This window comes from Balaenoptera physalus, assembly GCF_965194825.1.
Source record: "Balaenoptera physalus genome assembly, chromosome: 3".
Classification (NCBI taxonomy): Eukaryota; Metazoa; Chordata; class Mammalia; order Artiodactyla; family Balaenopteridae; genus Balaenoptera; species Balaenoptera physalus.
This window is the reverse complement of record NC_138890.1, coordinates 114,489,891-114,515,833: the sequence shown is the minus strand read 5'-3', so window position 1 is coordinate 114,515,833 and position 25,943 is coordinate 114,489,891. Positions and strand designations below refer to the sequence as shown.

General features: G+C 38.2%; 1 protein-coding gene across 4 annotated transcripts in view; it reads left to right on the top strand.

Moving 5' to 3' along the window:
• Window positions 1–25,943, top strand: part of CMYA5 (cardiomyopathy associated 5) — a 121,091-nt gene that overhangs the window by 79,027 nt on the left and 16,121 nt on the right. For 2 of the 4 annotated variants that reach the window (XM_082457978.1, XM_082457976.1), the window contains exons 6-9: window positions 3,697–3,815; window positions 8,463–8,636; window positions 11,137–11,283; window positions 12,399–12,546. In XM_082457978.1, the coding sequence (XP_082314104.1) occupies window positions 3,697–3,815; window positions 8,463–8,636; window positions 11,137–11,283; window positions 12,399–12,546 (588 nt within the window). Of the gene's footprint in view, window positions 1–3,696; window positions 3,816–8,462; window positions 8,637–11,136; window positions 11,284–12,398; window positions 12,547–25,943 lie in introns of those variants that run through there. The other 2 variants (XM_082457977.1, XR_014262449.1) reach the window with 2 other exon arrangements.

The following is a 25,943-nucleotide window of genomic DNA, read 5'->3' as shown; positions in this document are numbered from 1 at the left end:
GATCTGGCACGTTTTCCCTTCTGCCTCATAGCCAGGCCTGAGGTCTTTCCTCCTGTCAGAGCCTAATTTTTTTTTTTAATCATTTTTACCCCTTTAATGTAAATGTCTAAAATTGTAAATATTATCTTCAGTTCACTTCATTCAATGCCAAATTGTGAAATAGCATAAAGTAAAATCAGAAATTTGTATTTGTGATATATTAAAATATAGAAAAATGGGTTTGGATTAGAAACCTGATTTTTTAGTAATGAAAACTGTACAGATGAATCTTATTTACCTTTAAAAAAACATGTTCAACAGAATATTCTTAAGATGCTTTAAGAAAATAGTTTGTATATTAATATTGACATTAATCAATAAGAGTTTTATTATAGTGGCTCTGTTATAAATAGAATTACTCAGGGAGCTTTAAAAAATGCTGATACCTCAATCTTACCTCATGAGATTCTGGCTTAACTGTTGTGGGGTGTGGCCAGGGTATTTTTAAAGCTTGCTAGGTGATTTCAGTGCACAGGCAGGGTTGAGAACCTCTGGTTTATAACAACCTGTCCTCTGGCCTGGTGGTGCCCCAGACTGGCTTCTGAGTTACCTGTGCAGTTTGTTAAACCAAAGCTTCTGGAGCTCCACCCCGGATCCACTACAGGAGAATCCAGGTGCGACCAGGCACCTGCACGTGTACCAGTTCTCACGCAGGAGTCAGAGGCACACCGGGCAGGTCTGGAAGCTGATACCCTGGAGGCCTTGCTCCCAGTTTTCTTTATTTTTTTAAAATTACACATTTCTTCTAAGTATTATTGATATTTATTTTTACCCCCAAAGTATATGGATTTAGAGTGCCATTCCATATGCACTGGACAATGTAGGGGCATATTTGCTTATTTGTTATATTTCATTCACTCGTGGAAGATACTGATTGGCAAGAAAACTTGGTGAATGTAAATTTGCAAATGTGTTTACCTTTAAAAATGCTATAGTTTCACATTTTTACTTTTCTAAACATTAGAATATTAACTTGCTAATACGAATTGACATGCATTTAATTCTAAATACCATTTTTTTTGGTTTTGTGCTTGAACTTGTTCATCTGTGTGTCATTTTAATTAATTTTGATCTCATTGTCCAATTGACAATGAATTAATCTTTGCGGAAGCTGCATGTTGCCTAAAGGAGCATACACTTGGGATAACCATTATTTTTCTGTAAGGAAAAAAGATAACAAAATTCAGAATTTGGTGAAGCAATATAAGCAATTAAAGAAAATCCTGTTAAATGTACACACACATGATGAAGCTTGATTTTTTTCACTAAAATGAAGCCTTTCATGTTCTCAAGACAACTTCTGCCTCAAAGTCTCAATGTCGTTGGTGTTCCTTTCTATGAGAAATGCTAATTATCTAGCTTTTTCTCCTAGTTTTTTCCCCTTGCTGCTTTTTTTTCCCCTGCCATCATATTATATATCTAAAGGCAGTGCTCATATATTAAATAATTTTTCTTGACACTGAAAATGCTTAAATTAAAGAATGCTGTCAAGGATATTTAGACTCAAAATTTGCATATTTTAAAAAACACATTTGCTTAGAAAATGCTGTTCTGTTAAGAGGATAATTTTTTTTCCTCTGTTTTGCTTTTTTGTGTTCTAATAATGAAAGCGAGTCACAACCATTGTAGGACCTGCTCATAAAAAGATGTCCGCTTGCCCTTACACACACTGATGTTAAAATTGAACAGATCAGTGCATAAGGGAAAATTCAAACATTTTATGTGTTCTATCTATAGCTACAGCCTCTGTGCTACAAAAAAGTCCTCCATTTCGTCAGTGACATGTACTGAGAGGACTTAGTATGTGCACTAGTCACCCCTGTTTGTTCATTCTGAACCTATCATTTCCACCCTCTACATCTCCAAAGCCTTAATTAAGGCTCGTGTTGTCTTCCCTCATCAAGAGCATCATGGGGTCCGCCCAACTGGCCTCACTACCTCTCTAGTCTACTTGCTCTGATCCTCCCTCAGACTCATGCCAGGGTACTCTTCTAAACTTCCCTTGTGTAAACACTTCTATGGCTCTCCCTGCCTTAAAAGACAAAATGGAAGCTCTTGGTGGATATGAAAGACTTCCCAGTCAAGCCACAAATCACCTTTCTATTTCATCTCTAACTGTCTCCCTTTCCCAGTTCTCAAGGTAGCCCATGGTCCCCTCTGGGCCTTGAGTGTGTCATACTCTTTCACAACTCCATGTCTTTATTTATGCTGTTCTTCTCTCTGCAACACCCGTACTATCTTTTCTGCCTAGGAAACTCCTACTTATTCTTTAAGACTCAGCCAAATGTCACCTCCTCTTCGAAGCCCCTACTGGAACATCTCCCCCAAATCAGATGATAGTGAATTTTATTATTCCTAACACAAGTAAGCATAGTGGGCACTCTAAATATTTCAGTTATATTTTATAATCTTTTCCCCTCATATTGATAAATTTTCCAGACCTGAGAGCCTGATATTCTCATCCAAATGAAACCTTGTCCTCTTATTCATTCAAAATATATTTATTAAAAGCCTACTATGTGCCAAGTAACACATTACAGTACAGTAGTGAACCCAGCAAAGTCCTTTTTTTGCGTGTAGATTATAGTCAGGTGAAGTAGACAGACAAAAACAAATAGGTTGTAATGAGTTTGAGGAAAAAACACGACAAAGTAAGGAACAGAAGAAGGGAGAGGGCTGCCCACTCTGAAGAGCTGACATTTGAACAGAGATCTAAATTAAGTGAGGAAGGAGCCACACAAGTATTTAGGAGAAGAAAGTTCCAACAGCAGGTGAAAGGCTTAGAGGTGGGTCTGTGCTACCCAAACCCCAACGTCCATGATTATGAAGCTGATGGAGTTCCTAGTGGTTGACTTAATTTCTGGAAGGTAATTCCAGTCCTCTGTGAGTGAGGTGCACAGAGGAGAGCGCCTAACCAAAGTTTAGGCCCCTCATGCTAAAGATAAATGTTTTTGCAATTCTACCTTCCCCTTTTCCCTCTTCAGAATCTACCTTTTTTTTTTTTTTAATTTTAAGCCCAGATTTCACCTGGATACCAATGCTCAGTATTTGTTGGCATCCCTCCTAAGACGGTCTTGCGTATAAAGAAAGCTATTAATTTATATACTGTGGCTTATTTAGTCTTTTAAGAATAGATAGACTTTATCCTCCTTCATTGCTGTATCCCAGAACCCAGAACAGTGCCTGGCACATAGTAGGTGAACATATTTTCTTGAAAGACTAAATGGTGAGATGTATAATAGTGACAGTTGAAAACAGCAAAGATATCACACAGTATGTGAATTTCCAGATGGGCTCCGAACATTTTTATCTTTAGGGAGCATAAACAATCACTAAAATGTAATCATTTTTAGGACTAACTTTATAGAGGCAAAATTAAGACTGTATAATTCAATGGAATCTATTCAGATTTAAGGATATAGGAATGGAGTTTCTAATATTACCAGTTGCACTGAAGAATCCTGTGAATAGATTTTATACATATATTTCCAGATTTTGAAACAGTTTAAATTCTTTTTGGATACAACGCCTCACAGAAACCACCACCATCACCACCACCACCACCACCACCACCACCAACTTCATTTTGAATAGCTGTTCTTAGCTTTCATTTTGTACGCTAATAATTTCTTATATAGAAATATTTTCCCCTGATAGGTTGCTTTCTGCAATGGAGAGCACTGCTTCTTTAGAGAAAATGCCTGCTGCGTTTTCGCTTTTTGAACATTATGACGACAGCTCGGCAAGAAGTGACCAGATGTTAAAACAAGTGGCTGGTAGGAACTTCAATATATTATTTACCTTGATGAAATTTGGCAGTTTTTCTTATTTGTTTTATAAAGTTGTTGAATGTAAGGAAGTATAACTGGAAAAAGAAAACTCTTAGTTGTAAAAATTTAAAGCTAGATTCTGAAATAAAGCGTGAGACTAGCAAACCATTTCAGTTATAAACTGCATTTCCATTTGAAGCTTTATGACTGTGCTGGGATATTGAGGAGGTGGAAGGAAGTAGCAATGGAATCGAAGGGTCTTCTCTTTTTTTTTTTTTTTTTTTCCTTTTAAAAGAGGATTTCTCTCTCTCTTCTAGAGATTATTTGCTTCATGCCAGCAGCCAGGTATAGAAGGAAAAATAAATCAAGTATTTTCATATATGTTGAACAGATTTTTCTTTCTGAGTGGTTTTCCCCTCTTCAATTGAGTTCTTTTTCCTTTTTTCAAACTAAACAGATTAACTTAGAGAACTAACAGCTCCGCATCATGCTCTGTAGCCAGCAGCCTCCTACTCAGCTGTGAAAAGCATCCTGCCGGCTCTTCAGAATATTTTTTAATGTGCTATTTTAACAAACAAGACAATGACATTTCTTTAGATTTTTCAAAGCTGCTGTGTTTCAGTGAAGTAACCAAGTTCCACTTACTGTAAAATGTACTTAGATGCCCTCCTTAAAAGATGCTATAGTCTTCTAAAGCAAACCTTAAAGACAACTTCTGTTTTCAAATTGATGATTAACTTTCATTCCTGTGGGAAGAGTTTTAATTTAGTAACTAGTAAAAGGTTACTGTGTCTTTAAAAAAAACTGAAAACCAGAAAAGCACCCCGCCCCCGCAAAACCCATCAACCCTATATAAAATGAAAAATTCAGTCATTTGTCCTAACGGGTTTTCTCTAGAAATATCTCAGAACAAAAGGGTATTTTCTTGTAATGTCTTTAAGAAGCATTTGAATAGAGCAGCGGTTGCAAACCAAGAAATTCTGGTCAACAGAGGAGCTCTTTTGCTTTTAAGGGATTCGTTATATGCTGTTGTTTATTTAGAAGGCTATTCTTTTGAATATCTGATGGGCAATAAGAGGGCATTTTGTATATTTTAGAGGTCACAGAGTTAAATTTGTCATAAAGTGTTCATGATTCATTCAGAAACAGTGCATGTGGCAGTCCCAGTAGTTCCAAACTGTTATGGGGAGACTGGTCTCTGAGATATAAATGGCATTCGTTGTACATCTGCTTCCCAGAATTGGAGCCCAGGGTGTTGACTTGCTGCTAGATAGTTTTTGCTCATTTTGTGACCAACAACATCTCTCAGCTATAAAGTCCTCACCGGGTGCCTGAAAAGCTAATCTGATCACTGTAATAAACAGATATAATAAGGAAAGGATGTGACCTTTATGATGAGAAACAGAGCAGCCCCTAACATTTCTTCCGTGCTTACATGATGCCTGGCAGTGTGGAGACTGTTATCTAATTAGACTGTCAGCTAATCTCACAGCAACTCTAGGAGGTAGATTTTATTGTTATTCCCATTTGACAGGTGAGGAAATAAAGGGAACAGAGAAACGCCTCTCATATTGCCCTAGATACACAGCTATTTGGGGGGGGGGTGGTGTGTGGCGGGTGGAGTTTGGCTTCAGAGTCTTTGCACTTGAACCACTGCTCTACACCAAAGAGGCTGAGTGCATTGCTGTGAAAGGAGGGGTAACTATAGATTAGTGACATCCAAGGCTTCCTGGACTCTGCTCCTAAGAGCTTTTTCTTTTAATTGTGGTAAAATATGCGTAAAATAAAATTTACCATTTTAACCATGTTGAAGCCACTATTGTACAACCATCACCACTAATCCATCTCCCGAATTCTTTTCATCTTGCAAGACTGAAACTGTATCTATTAAATACCAACTCCTCATTCCTCCTGCCCCCGCCCCCTCCCCCCAGCCTCTGGCAACCACCATTCTACTTCCTGTCTGTATGAATTTAAAGCACTCTAGGTACCTCATATAAGTGGAATTATGCAGTATTTGTCTTTTTGTGACTGGCTTATTTCACTTAGCATAATGTCCTCAAAGTTCATCCGTGTTGTACCATGTGTCAGAATGCCCTTCCTTATTAAAGCTGAATAAATTCCATTGGCTGTCTATACTGCATTTTGCTTATCCATTCACTCATCGATGTACTTTTGGGTTGGTTTCACATTTGGGCTACTGCAAATCATGCTGTTCTCCTGAGGACTTTTTTGAAAGCTAGGTTGAGTGGGAATCTGTATCCACCACAGGTACTGAAGTGAGGGTTGATCTAATGCTTAGCTCGCCAAGCATGACAGCTCTTTATGGGCACACTGTCAGGCAGAGGGAATCCATGGGGCGATGCTCTGCCTAGTTCCTTAGCCTCTGGCAAAGAAGCCTTAAAATCATTTTGCATTTTTTGGCATTACTCCTACTCAAGTTTATTACTACAGAAGTGTAAGTAGCATTGCTAACGTGTAAAATCTGAGCTTCTGATGTCCTTTTGCCACACAGGAATTGTAAATCCAGCCACTGTTATTAGATTACATCTATGGAATAGTCATACTCCCTTCTTAATTTTAGAATACTTTGAAGAACAAAAGTGGTTCTTGTTTTGAAAAAAGATGTTTTAATTTTAATGTTTTTACAGGAATAGATTAAGTACAAAATTATTTCTAGCCTACATGCTTTGCTTAATTCCCTACAACTGCTTATTCCTTAAAATTTGTTGATTTTGGGGTCAGTTATCAATTTTAAGTTTGTTAAGCTACCTGAGAGAGAGATTTTTGAAAAGATGTTGCCATTTTTAAAAAGGCAGCTATAGCGCAATTTATAATTCATAGAGAAAAAAGCTGCATTTTCGTTGTTCATGCCTCAAGAAGTTCTCCAGCACTGCTTCAAAGATGATTGATAATAGTCAATCTGCTTGGCTCTTCCATAAACCTGGGCAACATGAAAATTTACTGAACTACATTTATCTGGATGGACTCCTTTAGAATGTGACACTGATTTCCTGCTGGGAAGACAGAAAAGTCAAAGATAGTATAAGAGTCTCTGAACCACTATCAGTCTTTGGGGAGGTGCTCTGACAGGCAGGCTTCCTGCCTTATCATGCAGGCTCCCAGCATGTCTTACCTCTGTGTTCCCTCTGTGATTTACCAGATGATGGGTCTCTACTTCAGCTCCCATCTTCAGGGGCTTCCTGCCTTCTCCCCTCCATTTTCTGTGCTCCTGCAAAAGGCCATGTTGCTTTCTGAATGTTAACACCGGTTATGTGTCAGATACATTGCTAAGCACTTAATATATATTATCTTGCTTTTTAAAACAGCCCTGGGAGGAAATGGTATTATTGTCGTTTTCCCATTTTAAAGATGGAGGAACTGAAGCTGAGATAACACAGCTCCTAAGTGGGGGATGTGGCATTTAACCTTAGGCCAGCCTCTCTGCTCCAAAGCCCATGAACTTGCCCAGTCTCTTATCCTGCTTCTCATTTTTCATAACTGTATTTCTTCAGGTCTTTATCTCTTTATTGAATCTTTTCAATGTGTCTCTTTTTGTTCCATTTACTAAATTTAGACCCATTTATTTCTTCTAATTTCCACTTTCCTGTTGAACTAAACTTTGTTTTCTTTCCCTTCAGTGTTGACTTTTAATAAAGTAATCTCACAAAATTTGGCCTGTATTATTCAGCAAGCTCATCTCTCAGGAAATTGTTGACAGGAAAATAACAACACAAATAAATTTAAAAACAGGACATCTTTTCAACTATGGGAATAACCTTTTCCTTTAATTTGTAAACTATGTTCAGTGCTTTTATATCTCAAAAACTTTAGAGGAGAATTGTATAGGAGCTTGATTTATGGTGTCGTATATGCTGTTAATGTTCAATATGCATAATTATAAACCTTTGAAATCTCTAGTAAAACACTTGAGAATATTGTTGTCTTTAAAATTCAGAACAATGGATTTATACTAGATATCTAAACCTTATATTTGAATCACTTAATAGGGTACTTTTTTCCCCCATGTAATTTCTACATTTTGTTTTAAAAAGTTGTAGGTATAGTCATGTTGGAGATGGAAAAAATGGGATAGTCGTTTCAGAAAGTGTATTTTGGTATTTTATTCATGCAAGTCTTTTTCAGCCTTGATGATATAGCAACTATAGCTAAAAAGGGTTTCATTTGTCTCTATTTGAATGTAGTTTCTATACTGATGTAGAAGGATACTACCTTGGTTATCTAGCAATGCGTTCTCGAAGTTTTGTTTTGAAGGAAAACCAAATCATTTGATGAATCCTCTAACTTGTATAAGTTTATTGCTCTAAATATGGGATTACAGAAGAATATTACCAAGTGATCCCATTGGGAGATCCATTTTTTGTTTATTTCTATGTATACTATAGGTATATATGTACACATGCAGACAAGACATTTTGGAGGGAGACACACTCAACTGTAACAGTGGTTGCCTCCAAGGAATATCCTTGGGGTTGTGGGCTGTTGGGAACAAGGTAGTCCTCCCAGCTTTACTCCATGTACTTCTGTATTGTTTCCATTTTTATCAGTAAGTACAAGTGACTTTTGCAAAAAGAAAAAGAAATCAATCAATAAAAGCAGCATTACTGATAATAAATCTTGCTTATATTCCAGTTCCACAGCCTCCTAGATTAGAACCTCAGGAACCAAATTCTGCCACTAGCACAACGATTGCAGTTTACTGGAGCATGAACAAGGAAGATGTCATTGACTCATTCCAGGTTTACTGCATGGAGGAGCCACAAGATGACCAGGAAGTAAATGGTAGGATTGCTAACACAAATTCAGGTGCATATGTACATTTCTATATCTTAATGTGTAGTATTTAAACATATACATATTATGGCTCTTTCCACAAAGCACTTGTAGCCACTTACAAAAACAACAATGAACCAACAATCGTATAATGAAATAACATGTAAGCAAAATTTGGAAATCAGGATCAAGGAAAACAAAAACGCGTAAATATCATCCTAATGATCAACATGAATACTGTACTTGAAATTCAAATTTGGCTTTGAGTTCTCAGGTTAACAGGAGAAATTAAGTGATTCTCATTTTCAGGCAGGAGGTAATGTACCAAAGTGTTGAAAACAAAGTTTCAATCAGAACTGAAGTCTAAAAGACAAGTATAAAGTGTGCCACTTTGTAGAGGAGAAATGAACTGTATATAGGACACTGTCCTCCACAGTAATTTTAGTGCAAATGCAGCATTGGATGTCATGATTGGCATTTCTCAGATCCACCTTTGATAAAAGCTGAAAACAAACTATAAAGGTAAATTCAGAGTTCACACTTCGCAAGGCATGAGAAGACTGTATGGTATAGTCTTCTGGTGTCCCAAATTAATGCGAAGATAGAGGTGAAAGTGCTTAGGAGGGTGAATGGGTGGCACGTCATATAGTTGAGCCTCTGTAGATACCTCTAGGACCTCTAATAAGACCTCGAAGCCAGGCAGTTTGAGGTTGTACTTCCTGATGAATCAGAGCTGGGAGTGCTGGCATTCTGTGTTGCTTGTTGAAGATAGACCCATTTATTTTGGAAATCAGATGAGCATGTGACAGGATTGACATGGCATAGGAACCCAATTTGTAATAAGGAATGAATTATAATGTATTTCACTGTTAACCAGTATTTAAGTCTTTTCAGATGTCATGTGATACTTATTTAAATTAGAAAAAAAGTAAGAAAGCAACCATAGGCATATTGTAAAGTTGGCTAAGTTTGTCTATAAGAACTCCTATCTTATTGGGGACCTATTACCATATACCTGTCACAGCACAACAAGGAAAGTGCTCTTATCTGCATTTGCAAATGAGAAAACTGATGTGAGATTAAATAATTTGCCTAAGACCACACAAGTTACTCAGGACCAGGGCAGGTTTTAAATACAGATCTTTCAGATTCCAAAGCTTACGTTTTTATTTGCTTGACTCTGTGTTTGTTCTGTTATACCACACTTCACTGTGTCTATCCAGCTATATCATGGAACTTCATGGCTCTCCAAGACTCCTCTTAACAACTGTTTATTTCCTGGAGTACTTTTTAAAAGTGCTTCACCGCCACCGCCCCCCGACGCCCCACACCATGCCCCACTTACCTGTCCTGTGTCTCACTCATTCAATGCCTTGAACTCTGCTGATGCCAGTTCATTATTCTGATGGTCTAGACTGTGATACCATGTGGTGTGTAATAGGTCTCCAGTAACATATGCTATGTGCTCTGTTAAAAGGAGTACCAGGCTAACAGGACTTAGCCTAAAAGGATAATTCCATGGAAAACTGCAGTCACAAGTTCTAGGCTATGGGGAAATGTTTTTCAGTGTATATGTCTTTATGATATTATTTAAGCCAAACTTTCTGCGCAGAAAGTATAGCTCGTTGGGAAAGAGAGATGCAATTGAAGAAACCTTCTGAGTTGAAGATCTCTTAAATTTACTTTAAAAGGGAACAATCTGGGTTTCTTAACTGGAGGGGTTTTGAAGATGTAACATCCTGGAGTAATAAGAGAGGATAACTGGAATTACCATAAGCTAATTTAGAAAAGAAAATTTTCTTTTAAAAGGAGAGAAAATTTCAGTAAGAATAATCAGATTGGCCCAAGGGGCAGGTGTTCAGAATGTTATTGAGTAATATTTACTACTAACATATTGAAAATAATATAAGTAATTTTAGGAAATGTCTTGACTAAACAAAGTTATTTCTTAGAATAGTTTATTCTCTATCAAAGGTGTTTAAGTATTTCTATAAATTGTGGAAATCTCTAGGGGAAAGGATTCTGGAATTCATGAGAAGGAAGCAGGATTTGAAACTTGGAAAATCATACTGAATACTAAAATGCTTTACTAATCTGTAAAGATGCTTTTTAACATCATAAATTTAGAAAACGTGGGATTGTCCTTATTTTATTACATACTCTCCTGAAATATTGGCATTGCTTCTTAAGAATTTTCTTGAGAATGTATTACTGAGATTTAAGTTAACATAAACTCTGCAATTTTAATATTTGCTATTGAAATAAGTTACTTTAATTGCGGAATATGAAGCTCAGGATCTTACTAATATGCTATTATTTTCTGGTAAGTGTTCACAAGTAATACTATGTCATTCTAAATATCTTTCAGAATGCTGTTGCTTTAAGTGTTCTAAAGTGCTATCTATCACACAGTAGTATCTGTAAGTTTATCAGTTTGTGTTTCCCACTGAAAAATGTGTTATTTTTCCAATAACTGTAACTTTCAACTAACTTAGGAAGATACCCTAGCGTTTATGATTGTGTTTTATGCTAGATTTGGTAGAAGAATACAGAGTGACCGTGAAAGAAAGCTACTGCATTTTTGAAGATTTAGAACCTGACCGATGCTATCAAGTATGGGTAATGGCTGTGAATTTCACCGGATGTAGCCTGCCCAGCGAAAGGGCAATTTTTAGAACAGGTAAAGAGATGTTAAGGGGGTGTTAGGAGGCAATACTCAATTCTTCACAGACTATTAAGATCTACCAATAAGCATTTGTTAAGCACCTGTTGTGTGCTGGGTATTGTGCAGTGCTGGGTTTACAACAAGAAATAAGACTGGGCTCTTCTCACAAAGCTCATACTCAAGTGCGGGAGACACAGAACAAAAGATTATAAAAAATGTGTGGTAAGGGCCGTGATCCAGAACACTCCAGAGGGGTATCCGAGACAGGCCAGGGCAGGGACAGGGTCAGGAATGGCTCCCTAGAACTGATGTCTGAATGGAATCCTTAAAGGATCAGTAGGAATAATGTGTTAAAGGAGTGTATTCCATTTGAAGAAGACAAATGAGCACAGGTGCCCAGGTAAGAAAGAGTATGGAGTGTGCAGGATACAACAAGAATTTTGGTATTATTTCTTTGACTTAAAAACAAGGAGAGGGGAGACATGAGATGAGAAAGGTATAGTGTATAGAGTTCACATTTGCTAAGGTAAGAAGCTCAGGCTTCCTCATATAGGTGCTGGGAGCCCCCAAAAGGTTTCTCAGCAATGGTATTCAGCTGGGAATGCATTCCCATGATGGAACCTTTTCACAGGGGGCTGAAGCAGGTGTAGGATAAGCCGAGTTTGCATTGCCTTTAAGATAATTGTAACTGTCCCTGCCCTGGCCTGTCTTGGATACCCCTCTGAGGCAGTTAACTTACTTCCACTGGTTTATCCTTTCTTCTTGCCTTTTAAAACAAGTATTTATTGAGCACCTATTGATGGCAAGATCATGGCTAACTTTTGTGTAAAGGAAGGGGACAAGAATACTTTTATTTACTTGTATATGTATGTAGAAACTCTGGTAGGATTTATAGGAAGCTACTTTTAGAAGCTGTTTGCGGATGGGTGAAAACTGGGCAATTTGGAAGGCAGGGGTGAGAGGGAGACTTTTCACTGTATACATTTTTATACCTTTTGGATTTTCAACCCAGAATGTATTTTTTTAGTCAAAAATTAAAATAAAATCATGCCCAAGCATTCTTCCCAGAGTACCAGGGAAGCAGAACTGCCATAGGGTGAGCCACAATTGACTTGGTTCTCTCTCTGCAGCGCCCTCCACCCCTGTGATCTGTGCCGAGGACTGTACTGTGTGTTGGAACACGGCCACCATCCGATGGCGGCCTGCCAACCCGGAGGCCACTGAGACCTACACTTTGGAGTACTGCAGACAGCACTCTCCCGAGGGCGAGGGCCTCAGGTAAAGATCCGTCTCCATGGGGAGAGCCTGGGGTACCAGGAACCCAGCACAGGCCTCCAAGCTAACCTCTAAGCTTATGCTCACAGAGGGAGAAAAGCTTCCTAAAATCCTCCTGAGCTAATTAAGCTGTTGACTTGATTTGCAACTCCATCACTATTCGTCAATGAACTCTAAGTTTGTAATAAACACATGCTGCAATGCAGAATAATCACTCCCTTGTAAGAAAAATATATGTGAGTTTTAATAAGATAGAACTTTCTTTGAGATATATTTAATTTGAGTCATTAGACAGGATATACGCATATGTTATCTGCTTTTTAGTAGTTAGATCAGAATTGGTACCACCTAACTCAGGAAACTAATAGCGAGCTTGTATATAATGTAAATTTGAATGTCTCCATGATATATTGGTAATATAAAGGACCTAATGACATATATATTATCACAGAGATATACCTGCCTCTTCAAGAGCATGAAGAATCTAGAGACTTTTTCTGGAAAAAAGAAATGTAAAGCTCTCTCACTAAAATTACGAAGCTAAAATTTATCAATAAAGGGCTGTGCATCCAGAGGACCTTTGGTAAATGTTACTTCATTTACTTATTAACCTCCAATCCATGGCAATAGGGCAACTTTGTGTTCCATGATGAAGATTCAGATCATTATTATTAATATTCATATTTTGATAGAGATTTTTTTAAAACCAAATTTACTGAGATAAACTATTTTGGCAGGATATGGAACTTGGAAATAATGGTATGAAATTAGATAGCTTTTTAATAAAGTATATTATTTAAGCTCTTGATTATTTTCATTATCAATCAACAGCTATTTATTTAGTTATGATGTGAGGTTTCATATGACTGAGCAATAATTATAGTTTCTTTCAAGTATGTGAAGGCAGGCTTCACAAAATAATGATCAAAGGACAAATTAATGTTGAGTGGAGTGTGTATAGGTGGGATGTAGACATTTCAGCAGGAGTGAGAACGTAGTAAATGTACAAGAAACAACATCTCTGTTAATGTGCCAATTGCTAGAAGGCAGGCTTCAATGATCAGCAAATAACCGAGAGGTTAACTCACAGACAGACAGACAGACCAGACAGACCAACAGAAACAGAAACAGAGAGACAGAGGAAGAGAGAGAAAAGAGGGAGAGAGAGGGAGACAAAGACAGAGACAAAGAGAGAGAGATTATAACTGGCTTCTATTGAGCATTTACTATGTGCCAAGTCACTATTCTAAGTGCCTTATGTATGTTGCCTTATTTAATCCTCAAACGAACTCTGAGAGAAAACATATGCTTTGAGACGCTAGCAGCTAGTGAGTGGCAATCAGGATTCAAACCTTGTTTTGTTAGATTTCACAGTCCAAGCTGCTAACCACTGTTGAATGTCACCCAGGAGAGTCCTGGACATTCTCTGCAAAAGACTCTTGATGCTAGGAGAGCATTTGGTCTTGAGTGCCTGAGTCCCAGGGCAATCTCTCCCATCATTCTTCACCATCAGTGAGGAAAGCCCAGTTCTTTGTGAGGCAAGATGAGACTGTGAAGGAATGCTCTGAAGTGACTCATCCTTGTTATAGCATCGGTCCCCAGCTGACATTTGCATAAATAATACCAGCACAGTTGGATTCTTAAATCAGCAGAAATCTGAGAGAAACCCTGAGACCTAGTAGCCATCTCACTGAGGGAACTGTGATGTCATCTCATAAATGCAGCTACAGGGAGAAGGGAATGGGGGGATGGAAGGGGGAATGGCATCACCGAGGGCCTTCAACATGCCAGGAACTGTGCTAAATTTCATCTAACCCTCTCAACAATTCTAGGAGGGAGGTCATGACTTCCATTGAATGAGACTCAGGGAGGTTAAATAATTTGGCCAAGGTATTAAATGACGGAGTGAGAGTTTGGAGTCAGGATGCACACTCAGGTTTGTCTTATTCTTTCCACTAGTTCTAAAACTTGTGCCATTACACAGACTGAGTTAGCATACCTTAGCAGCCTGACAACTGGAAGTTATTGTGTATCCTGGGTTTCCTTTGTCACATGAAAAACATAGATGTAAAGAGAGAATACAGTACCATTCAAAACCCCTTTAATTAAAGTTTTTCATTTCTCTGATCATCCTGGGGCCCTCAAAAAAAAAAGTCCATTTGATATCAACAGTGAACAATGCATTCCAAACAAATCCTTCATCAAAGCCAGAGAAATCATTGACGGTTCCATTTCTAGGGAAAAAATGGCCATCCACCAATTTCATTAAGATAAAAGTTGAGCTTATTAAAACATGGCTTGTCATGAGTTTATCCCTTTGAGACTTTGCCAGTGGGTTCATTTTTATTTTTCTTGCCAAAGGAGAGCATTTGAGAGGCTGGATAAGCAGAAGTTTGTAGAAGTTATGGAACACTACAAGAATCCTTTGTTATTGAATGGATGTGGTCCAGCAAGCTAGAAGTGAAGGGAGATTCCACATGCAGAAGGCTTGTTGACAGTTCGGGGCTGTGTTGGAGATGGAGCTCTTTTCCAATTAGGTGCTAAAAGACCCCTCAGTGCCAGGAGGTAGAATGGTATGTTCAATCCACAGCCCAGGGATGACTCTCTAGCCTCTCTGGATCCCTGCTGAATCTTACAATAGATAATTTTTTGAGGCAAGCACAATTGTGTTGGCCACAAATCACTACCCTGTGATCCCTCACGAATATAAGAAACCTCAATACCTTATACCTCTGGTTGGCATCAACAGACTGTGAAATAATTCATCCTTAATTTCAGAGTCCCAGTGCTGCAAAACTCATTTGTATCTCTTTTGTTCTCCAATTTAAGAGTTCAGGAGGGAAGGAAAATTCTGCTCTTCTGGAGTAGCCATGTGTCTTAGGTCTTTGACCATCTGGTTCTTACAGCCAACTTTAAAACATTCCCTACAATGTCTGATGGTTCAAAACCCTACAGAACATTAACTATTTACTATCATCTATATTGCCCAATCTCTAGGATGTCAGTTATAGACAGCTAGTCAGACAGTAGAATTGATAAACAAAGAACCTCAACACTTGATCACCCCTAGCCAACAAAGGCAAACAAACCCTACTGTTCCATTCTATTAGAACCACATTCTTCACTTTGTTTCTCTGCATAGCAGTACATAATTAAGGTTATTTTGTGTCTTGGAAAGAACAGCAAGCCAAGGATTGTCTGATCCCACTCACTTGTTGGCTCCATGAAGGGATTATTATTTAAAGTGGCAGCGTCAGTGCCTGAGACAGCGTCTGGCATATTGTAGCTACTCAATACATATGTGTTACCTGAATGGGTAAATATCATCAACATCGAACACATAATACTGACACCAACAAAAAAAGTTAGGTCAGCTTTGAGTATAATCTCCTATTCACAATGGGAAAAAAAAAAATAAACTGTGCCAACAAAGTAAAGAAGAATGGTGAATGAGTTAATTTTAGTGCTTGGATACTTAACTAGGAGATAAGACTAGTCTAACCTGTGGACCGGAAGCCTTTTCATGGATCACTTATAGGGAAGGACACTGATAATCTTGTTGATCCATTGGTTACATAACCCTTACATACATTTTAGGTTCTATGCAAAACCCCTGTTCTAAATCAGATGCAAAAAGAAAAGAAAACAAAACACAAAAGAAACCCCACAAAAAACTGGGTAAGGACAGGAACCTTATCTATGCAGCTGTTTATTAAAGGTCTATTTAATGAGTGAACGAGTAGATGAATGATGGCATTAGCTGGTCTCCTTTTGCCCTTGCCAACTCCAAGTCCTCTAACTGGCTGGAATCTCTAGCAGAGGAGAGATGGGGAACCCAACAGGACTAAGAACTAAATGAATTTACATCTCTTTCTCACCCTCAATCCCTGAAAAGACAGACAGCCTTAAAAGCTCTGGTCTGGAGTGGGAAGAGAAGTTGAAAGGAAATGAAAAGGGAGAAAAGGATGAGTAATATGAAATTGCACATACACACATGGAGGGCATTGATTACCCTTTAGATTAGGGAGGCTAAGTTTGGTTGCCAGAACAGAAACACATCCATCTTCGGACCTGCATTCACTGTCCCGTAGGACGGCCTCTAGAAATTCCAATCTAAGACCAAAGTTGCTGGTTAACCTCTCGGAGTAGGTGTTTGAATGCAATGTGCCTGCTGTGCTCCCGAGTTCCGTGATGTGGTGTCTGAAATAGCCGAGCAGTTGCCTCCATTCCATCATCCTCACAGAAGACACATTTGCATATTTTGGTGTGTGGGCACCGCGGCTCTGTCCCAGCAGTCGGCCCCTACTGGGCTTGGGGGTGGGCGGGAGTGACAATCCCCGGCTTGTGTGCGGGGGCTGAGGGAGCTCCTACTCACCCTTTCCTGTTTTTCTTTGAATGCTCTCCTCAGGTTGGGTGGGCTCAAAACACTTTCAAAAAATTTCCACCGCTCTGCTGTTTCCTCAGCTGTTCTGTCTCTCCTGTGTGGAAAGAAGTCAGCAGAACTGTGGGTGGAGGAGGGAAAACTGAGAGAAATATAGTACAGGGCTTAGCTGTGTAGGCTGTGCAGAAAGAAGCTGTGTACTGAATGACAAATCTGTGAGACTCAATACGCCACAGAAGTGGTTGGTAGTGAACTTCCTGCTCCCCAGCCCCGGCCAAGACTGTGGGCAGGGAGACCCTCCCGGGCCACCCTCCCTGGGAGCCTCCCCAGGGTGGGTGGGGCTCTGGGTGCTGGGCTCGTGAGCTCCTGTTCTTCCTGCTTCTAGCTTTTGGGGTTACACGTGATGGGACAGGAACAGGATTGTCTGTCACAGCTGGGTATTCTAGCTGGGGATGACTGCCACTTTGTCCATATAATAAGGACAAACAAGGGTGAATTTTCTAATGAACTTAATGCCTGAGCAGGAGATGAAGAATCCCGGAATTTTTTCTTTTTAAAAAGTTTTTACGAAGCTTTCAGCTGGAGAGGTGAGGACTGACCATACGGTCAAGGGCAAATGATTTGACCTTCTCCACAACCTATGGGTAAAAGAGGCAGTCATTCCTGCCCCGTGCTTGCTTCACAAGGTGACAGGAAGGCCAACTGACATGACTGGGGGAAAATGCGTTGAGTAATTAAGAGGTAATAGACAATCTTCATGTGGTATTGTTTTCCTGACCCAAGTTGTAATATTCCTCTTCAGGGAGCCCTTGGGAGAGGGAGTTACCGGAAGATAATCCATCCCCCGCTCCCACTGAAATTCTTGGCATTCAGCTTTTTCTAAATGAATTTTCTTCCCAAATGAATCTGACTTAACTTTGATCATTTAAAATCCTATACACCTCCTGGTTGTATAGTAAAACCTCAGTCAGTTTTTCAGTGGAAAAACAGCCTATTCCTTCACTTCTAACTTATGATCTGTCAATTTCCAAAAGTATTCTAGTTCACAGTAAAAGACCCAGGCATGCTAGAGCCACCAAAAACAACCCTGTAAGAGCAAGAGCCAGATAATGCAGAAGGAGATTGTATCAGAAAGCATAGGTTAAGAACAGTAGCTCAAAGGAACATGCAATTTAAATATGAACTTCCTGGCAGCTGAAGTGAAAACAGGAGAGTGGAGGAGAGAGCAAGAGGGAGAAAGACAGAGATTACATAACTCATCTTTTTTTTAAAAAAAAGGAAACACAGCACTTCACTAAGAGAGACAATTATATTTCTTGACATTCAGTTCTAAGATGAATTTTTCACGTAGATCTTTATATAAGGGCTATTGAACAAGATAGTAGTGATTGTCTTTAAGAGCAGTTTTACAAAAGATGCAAAAACATTCCCTATGTAACCATTTTTTAAATGGGCTCTGAAAGCACAATGTTAAATCGCCATTCTGTGCAGGCATTTCTATGGGACCTCAAGTAATTGTCCACCTATGTGACCTTTGAGTGGTAAAGGAGAGCTTAGAGAATCCAGAAGAATGAATGAATGTTACTAGGCTCCTGGGATTCTCTGCCTGAAATATAAATGGTATCATTCAAACTTTGGAGGGTAACTAGCTACAGAGAAAACAGAACTCCAGGATCCTTCTGCTGGAATCCTTTGGCTCTCTTTGATTTTGTGAGAGATTCTAATTACAGGAAAGCCTAAGTTCCGTGGGTCAGCAGGATTCAGCCCTCATGTTATGTTTCTATACTATTATGAACTAATAGTGATGTTTAGTTAACACTGAGTCTCATAATATCCTCATTTATCAAATGAAAAATAGTCCTGTTCAAAAATTTTTATCTACCAAGTTTAAAAAAAACCCAGAAGTCAGTATATAAAGAATTTTCTTCTTAATCTTGATTTAACCAAAATTTTTCATCTTAAACAAAAAAATTCCATGTTTATGGTTAGTTAAGGTTTTATAAATGGCTTCCAATAGCTAAAACTATCTAGTTAGCTGCTCTTGTATTTCATGTTGTTTATGTTCTCATGGATTTTTCTTCTTTTTTCCTGTTTCTCCTGCCCACCCCTTCTCACCCCACACTATCTTATGATTATGTTTTTCAAACCTAACTGATCATAGAAAAACAACTGGGATGCTTGTTAGAGTTTATATTCACGGGCTCCTCTTAAGAGATTCTGATTCAGAAGGTCTACTGTGCCCAGGCAGGTATGGGGAACACTACTTTACTAGCTGATCCCTGTAGGGCCCAGCAGTGTGCTCCGTTCACAGTTCACATTAAATGGTGTTGATTGACTGGCTGAATGTTGGTGCTGCCAACAGTAAGAGCCCACTGTGTTTTTAAAAAACAGTTCATACTTAGCCATCTGTTGTGCACTGCAGTGACAGCACCATCTGTAGGCTGCTTCCAGGAGTCACGGCACTGGGTTCCTCCATATTGTTTGTACACATGCTGCCCCCTTTTCCTGGGAGAAAACATGTTTAGACCCAGGTATTAGACATGGCAGTGCAGAGGATAGCCACTGCTTGTGGTGACCAGCCCCTCAGCTTACCTTGAGCACATGTACACCCCTTCCTTCCATCCAACACAAATTGTTGAATTATAAAATTCCGAGAGAAGTTACTTTACAGAGTTCCAACTAATGTTTGCATTTTGCAAACACGTTCAACCAACTCCTGAACTTGTAATATAGCTCTACAAGTAAAATGTTTAATTAATTTTGGATAGATAATACATACATATGGTACAAATTCAAAAGATACAAAAAGGAATACAGGGAAAATTGTCTCCTTTCTATCTATACTTCATTTACTTAGTTCTCCTCCCCAGAGAAATTTACTGTTATCTGATTCATATTTATCTTTTAAGATAGTCTGTGCATACACAGCATCTATATTTTTTCCACAAATGGTAGCATACTATATATATTTCTACCACCTTACTTTTCTTGTTTAAGAATATTTCCTGGTATCTCATATCAATACAAATGGAACTGCATCAGTTTTTTAAAAAACAATTCCATTGTAGTCTAAGACTATAATTAATTTATTTGACCAGTTGAGAGGCACTTAAGTTGTTTCCATTCTCACAAAGAGTGCTGCAGAAAAAACTTTGTGCATATATCATTTCATACATGTGCAGGTATATCTGTAGGATAAATTCCTAGAAGTACCGTGATTGGTTAGAAGGTATGAACATTTTGAATTTTGATAGATATTACCAAATTGTCTCCATAGAGGCTGTAGCTGTTTACACTCTGGCTAGCAGCATGTAAGCGTGCTTGGTTCTTCATACCTTTGCCTACACAGAGTGTGATAAAACTTGACAGTTTGATAAGTAGAAAATGGAATCTTATTATAGTTTAATTGTGCGTTTCTGTTATTAGGTTGAACATCTTTTTGTCTGTTTCAGACCCATGTACTTCCTTTTCTATGAACTGTTCATTTCCTTTACCCATTTTTTCCTGTTAGAGTGTAGTATTTTTTTCTTATTGATTTGTAGAAGCTCTTTGTTTTTTAAAGAACATTAGCCTTCATCTATGATATGAGTTGCAATTTAAAAATTTTTTGCCATATGTATTTTTTTTTTTTTTGGCTTAAACAACAGATATTTATTTTCAATCCTGGAAGCTCAACATCCAAGATCAAAGTGTCTGCAGAGTTGATTTCTTCTGAGGCCTCTCTCTTTGGTTTGTAGATGACTGTTTTTTCTCTGTGTCTTCGTATGGTCCCTCTGTGTCTGTCTGTGTCCTAATCTCTTCTTCTTCTTTTTTTAATACATCTTTATTAGAGTATAACTTCTTTACAATGTTGTGTTAGTTTCTGTTGTACAACAAAGTGAATCAGCTATATGTATACATATATCCCCCATCTCCTCCCTCTTGAGCCTCCCTCTCACCCCTCTAGGTCACCACAAAACACCGAGCTTATCTCCCTGTGCTATGCAGCAGCTTCCCACTAGCTATCTATTTTACATTTCGTAGTGTATATATGTCCATGCCACTCTCTCACTTTGTCCCAGCTTACCCTTCCCCCTCCCTGTATCCTCAACTCCATTCTCTAGTAGGTCTGTGTCTTTACTCCCGTCTTGCCCCTAGGTTCTTCATGACCTTTTTTTTTTTTTTTTTTTTAGATTCCATATATATGTGTTAGCATACGGTATTTGTTTTTCTCTTTCTGACTTTCTTCACTCTATATGACAGACTCTAGGTCCATCCACCTCACTACAAATAACTCAATTTCATTTCTCTTTATGGCTGAGTAATATTCCATTGTATATATGTGCCACATCTTCTGTATCCATTCGTCTGCTGATGGACACTTAGGTTGCTTCCATGTCCTGGCTATTGTACATAGAGCTGCAATGAACATTGTGGTACATGACTCTTTTTGAATTATGGTTTTCTCAGGGTATATGCCCAGTAGTGGGATTGCTGGGTCGTATGGTAGTTCTATTTTTAGTTTCTTAAGGAACCTCCATACTGTTCTCCATAGTGGCTGTATCAATTTACATTCCCACCAACAGTGCAAGAGGGTTCCCTTTTCTCCACACCCTCTCCAGCATTTATTGTTTCTAGATCTTTTGATGATGGCCATTCTGACCACTGTGAGATGACATCTCATTTTAGTTTTGATTTGCATTTCTCTAATGATTAATGATGTTGAGCATTCTTTCATGTGTTTGTTGGCAATCTGTATACCTTCTTTGGAGAAATGTCTATTTAGGTCTTCTGCCCATTTTTGGATTGGGTTGGTTGTTTTTTTAATATTGAGCTGCATGAGCTGCTTGTAAATTTTGGAGATTAATCCTTTGTCAGGTGCTTCATTTGCAAATATTTTCTCCCATTCTGAGGGTTGTCTTTTCATCTTCTTTATGGTTTCCTTTGCTGTGCAAAAGCATTTAAGTTTCATTAGGTCCCATGTGTTTATTTTTGTTTTTATTTCCATTTCTCTAGGAGGTGGGTCAAAAAGGATCTTGCGGTGATTTATGTCATGGAGTGTTCTACCTATGTTTTCCTCTAACAGTTTTATCGTGTCTGGCCTTACATTTAGGTCTTTAATCCATTTTGAGTTTCTTTTTGTGTATGGTGTTAGGGAGTGTTCTCATTTCATTCTTTTACATGTAGCTGTCCAGTTTTCCCAGCACCACTTATTGAAGAGGCTGTCTTTGCTCCACTGTATATTCTTGCCTCCTTTATCAAAGATAAGGTGACCATATGTGCGTGGGTTTATCTCTGGGATTTCTATCCTGTTCCATTGATCTATATTTCTGTTTTTGTGCCAGTACCATACTGTCTTGATTACTATAGCTTTGTAGTATAGTCTGAAGTCAGGGAGCGTGATTCCTCCAGCTCCTTTTTTCTTTCTCAAGATTGCTTTGGCTATTCAGGGTCTTTTGTGTTTCCATACAAATTGTGACCTTTTTTGCTCTAGTTCTGTGAAAAATGCCATTGGTAGTTTGATAGGGATTACATTGAATCTGTAAATTGCTTTGGGTAGTAGAGTCATGTTCACAATGCTGATTCTTCCAATCCAAGAACATGGTATATCTCTCCATCTGTTGGTATTATCTTTAATTTCTTTCATCAGTGTCTTATAATTTTCTGCATACAGGTCTTTTGTCTCCTTAGGTAGGTTTATGCCTAGATATTTTATTCTTTTTGTTGCAGTGGTAAATGGGAGTGTTTTCTTAATTTCACTTTCAGATTTTTCATCATTAGTGTATAGGAATGGAAGAGATTTCTGTGCATTAATTTTTGTATCCTGCTACTTTACCAAGTTCATTGACTAGCTCAAGTAGTTTTCTGGTAGCATCTTTAGGATTCTCTATGTATAGTATCATGTCATCTGCAAACAGTGACAGCTTTACTTCTTCTTTTCCAATATGTATTCCTTTTATTTCTTTTTCTTCTCTGATTGCTGTGGCTAAAACTTACAAAACTATGTTGAATAACAGTGGTGAGAGTGGGCAACCTTGTCTTGTTCCTGATCTTAGTGGAAATGGTTTCAGTTTTTCACCATTGAGGACCATGTTGGCTGTGGGTTTGTCATATATGGCCTCTATTATGTTGAGGAAAGTTCCCTCTATGCCTACTTTCTGGAGGGTTTTTATCATAAATCGGTGTTATATTTTGTCGAAAGCTTGCTCTGCATCCATTGAGATGATCATATGGTTTTTCTCCTTCAATTTGTTAATATGCTGTATCACATTGATTGATTTGCATATATTGAAGAATGCTTGCATTCCTGAGATAAACCCCACTTGATCATGGTGTATGATCCTTTTAATGTGCTGTTGGATTCTGTTTGCTAGTATTTTGTTGAGAATTTTTGCATCTGTGTTCATCAGTGATACTGGCATGTAGTTTTCTTTCTTTGTGACATCTTTTTCTGGTTTTGGTATCAGGGTGATGGTGGCCTCGTAGAATGGGGAGTGTTCCTCCCTCTGCTATATTTTGGAAGAGTTTGAGAAGGATAGGTGTTAGCTCTTCTCTAAATGTTTGATAGAATTCGCCTGTGAAGCCGTCTGGTCCTGGGCTTTTGTTTGTTGGAAGATTTTTAATCTCAGTTTCAATTTCATTGCTTGTGATTAGTCTGTTCATATTTTCTATTTCTTCCTGGTTCAGTCTCGGCAGGTTGTGCATTTCTAAGAATTTGTCCATTTCTTCCAGGTTGTCCATTTTATTGGCATATAGTTGCTTGTAGTAATCTCTCATGATCCTTTGTATTTCTGCAGTGTCAGTTGTCACCTCTCCTCTTTCATTTCTAATTCTATTGATTTGAGTCTTCTCCCTTTTTTTCTTGATGAGTCTGGCTAATGGTTTATCAATTTTGTTTATCTTCTCAAAGAACCATCTTTTAGTTTTATCGATCCTTGCTGTCATATCCTTCATTTCTTTTTCATTTATTTCCGATCTGGTCTTTATGATTTCTTTCCTTCTGCTAACTTTGGGGTATTTTTGTTCTTCTTTCTCTAATTGCTTTAGGTGTAAGGTTAGGTTGTTTATTTGAGATGTTTCTTTTTTCTTAAGGTGTGATTGTATTGCTATAAACTTTCCTCTTAGAACTGCTTTTGCTGCATCCCATAGGTTTTGGGTCGTCGTGTTTTCATTGTCATTTGTTTCTAGGTATTTTTTGATTTCCTCTTTGATTTCTTCAGTGATCTCTTCATTATTAAGCAGTGTATTGTTTAACCTCCATGTGTTTGTATTTTTAACAGATGTTTTCCTGTAATTGATATCTAGTCTCATGGCGTTGTGGTCGGAAAAGATACTTGATATGATTTCAATTTTCTTAAATTCACCAAGGTTTGATTTGTGACCGAAGATATGACCTATCCTGGAGAATGTTCCATGAGCACTTGAGAAGAATGTGTAGTCTGTTGTTTTGGGATGGAATGTCCTATAAATATCAACTGAGTCCATCTTGTTTAATGTATCATTTAAAGCTTGTGTTTCCTTATTTATTTTCATATTGGATGATCTGTCCATTGATGAAAGTGGGGTGCTAAAGTTCCCTACTACGATTGTGTTACTGTTGATTTCCCCTTTTATGGCTGTTAGTATTTGCCTTATATATTGAGGTGCTCCTGTGTTGGGTGCATAAATATTTACAATTGTTATATCTTCTTCTTGGATTGATCCCTTGATCATTGTGTAGTGTCCTTCCTTGTCTCTTGTAATAGTCTTTGTTTTAAAGTCTATTTTGTCTGATATGAGAATTGCTACTCGAGGTTTCTTTTGATTTCCATTTGCATGGAATATCTTTTTCCATTCCCTCACTTTCAGTCTGTATGTGTCCCTAGGTCTGAAATGGGTCTCTTGTAGAGAGCATATATACGGGTCTTGTTTTTGTTTCCATTCAGCCAGCCTGTGTCTTTTGGTTGGAGCATTTAATCCATTTACATTTAAGGTAATTATAGATATGTATGTTCCTATTACCATTTTCTTAGATATTTTGTGTTTGTTATTGTAGGTGTTTTCCTTCTCCTGTGTTTCTTGCCTAGAGAAGTTCCTTTAGCATTTGTTGTAAAGCTGGTTTGGTGGTGCTGAATTCTCTTAGCTTTTGCTTGTTTGTAAAGGTTTAATTTCTCCGTCAAATCTGAATGAGATCCTTGCTGGGTGGAGTAATCTTGGTTGTAGGTTTTTCTCCTTCATCACTTTAAGTTTGTCCTGACACTCCCTTCTGGCTTGCAGAGCTTCTGCTGAAAGATCAGCTGTTAACCTTATGGGTATTCCCTTGTGAGTTATTTGTTGTTTTTCCCTTGCTGCTTTTAATATGTTTTCTTTGTATTTAATTTTTGATAGTTTGATTAATATGTGTCTTGGAGTGTTTCTCTTTGGATTTATCCTTTATGGGACTCTCTGTGCTTCCTAGATTTGATTAACTATTTCCTTTCCCATATTAGGGAATTTTTCAACTATAATCTCTTCAAATATTTTCTCAGTCCCTTTCTTTTTCTCTTCTTCTTCTGGGACCCTTATAATTCGAATGTTGGTGTGTTTAATGTTGTCCCAGAGGTCTCTGAGACTGTCCTCAATTCTTTTCATTCTTTTTTCTTTATTATGCTCTGTGGTAGTTACTTCCACTATTTTATCTTCCAGGTCACTTATCCGTTCTTCTGCCTCAGTTATTCTGCTATTGATCCCTTCTAGAGAATTTTTAATTTCATTTATTGTGTTGCTCATCACTGTTTGTTTGCTCTTTAGTTCTCCTAGGTCCTTGTTAAACATTTCTTGTATTTTCTCCATTCCATTTCCAAGATCTTGGATCATCTTTACTATCATTATTCTGAATTCTTTTTCAGGTAGACTGCCTGTTTCCTCTTAATTTGTTAGGTCTGGTGGGTTTTTGCCTTGCTCCTTTATCTGCTATAAGTTTCTCTGTCTTCTCATTTTGCTTAACTTACTGTGTTTGGGGTCTTCTTTTCGCAGGCTGCAGGTTCGTAGTTCCCGTTTTTTTTGTTGTGTGTCCCCAGTG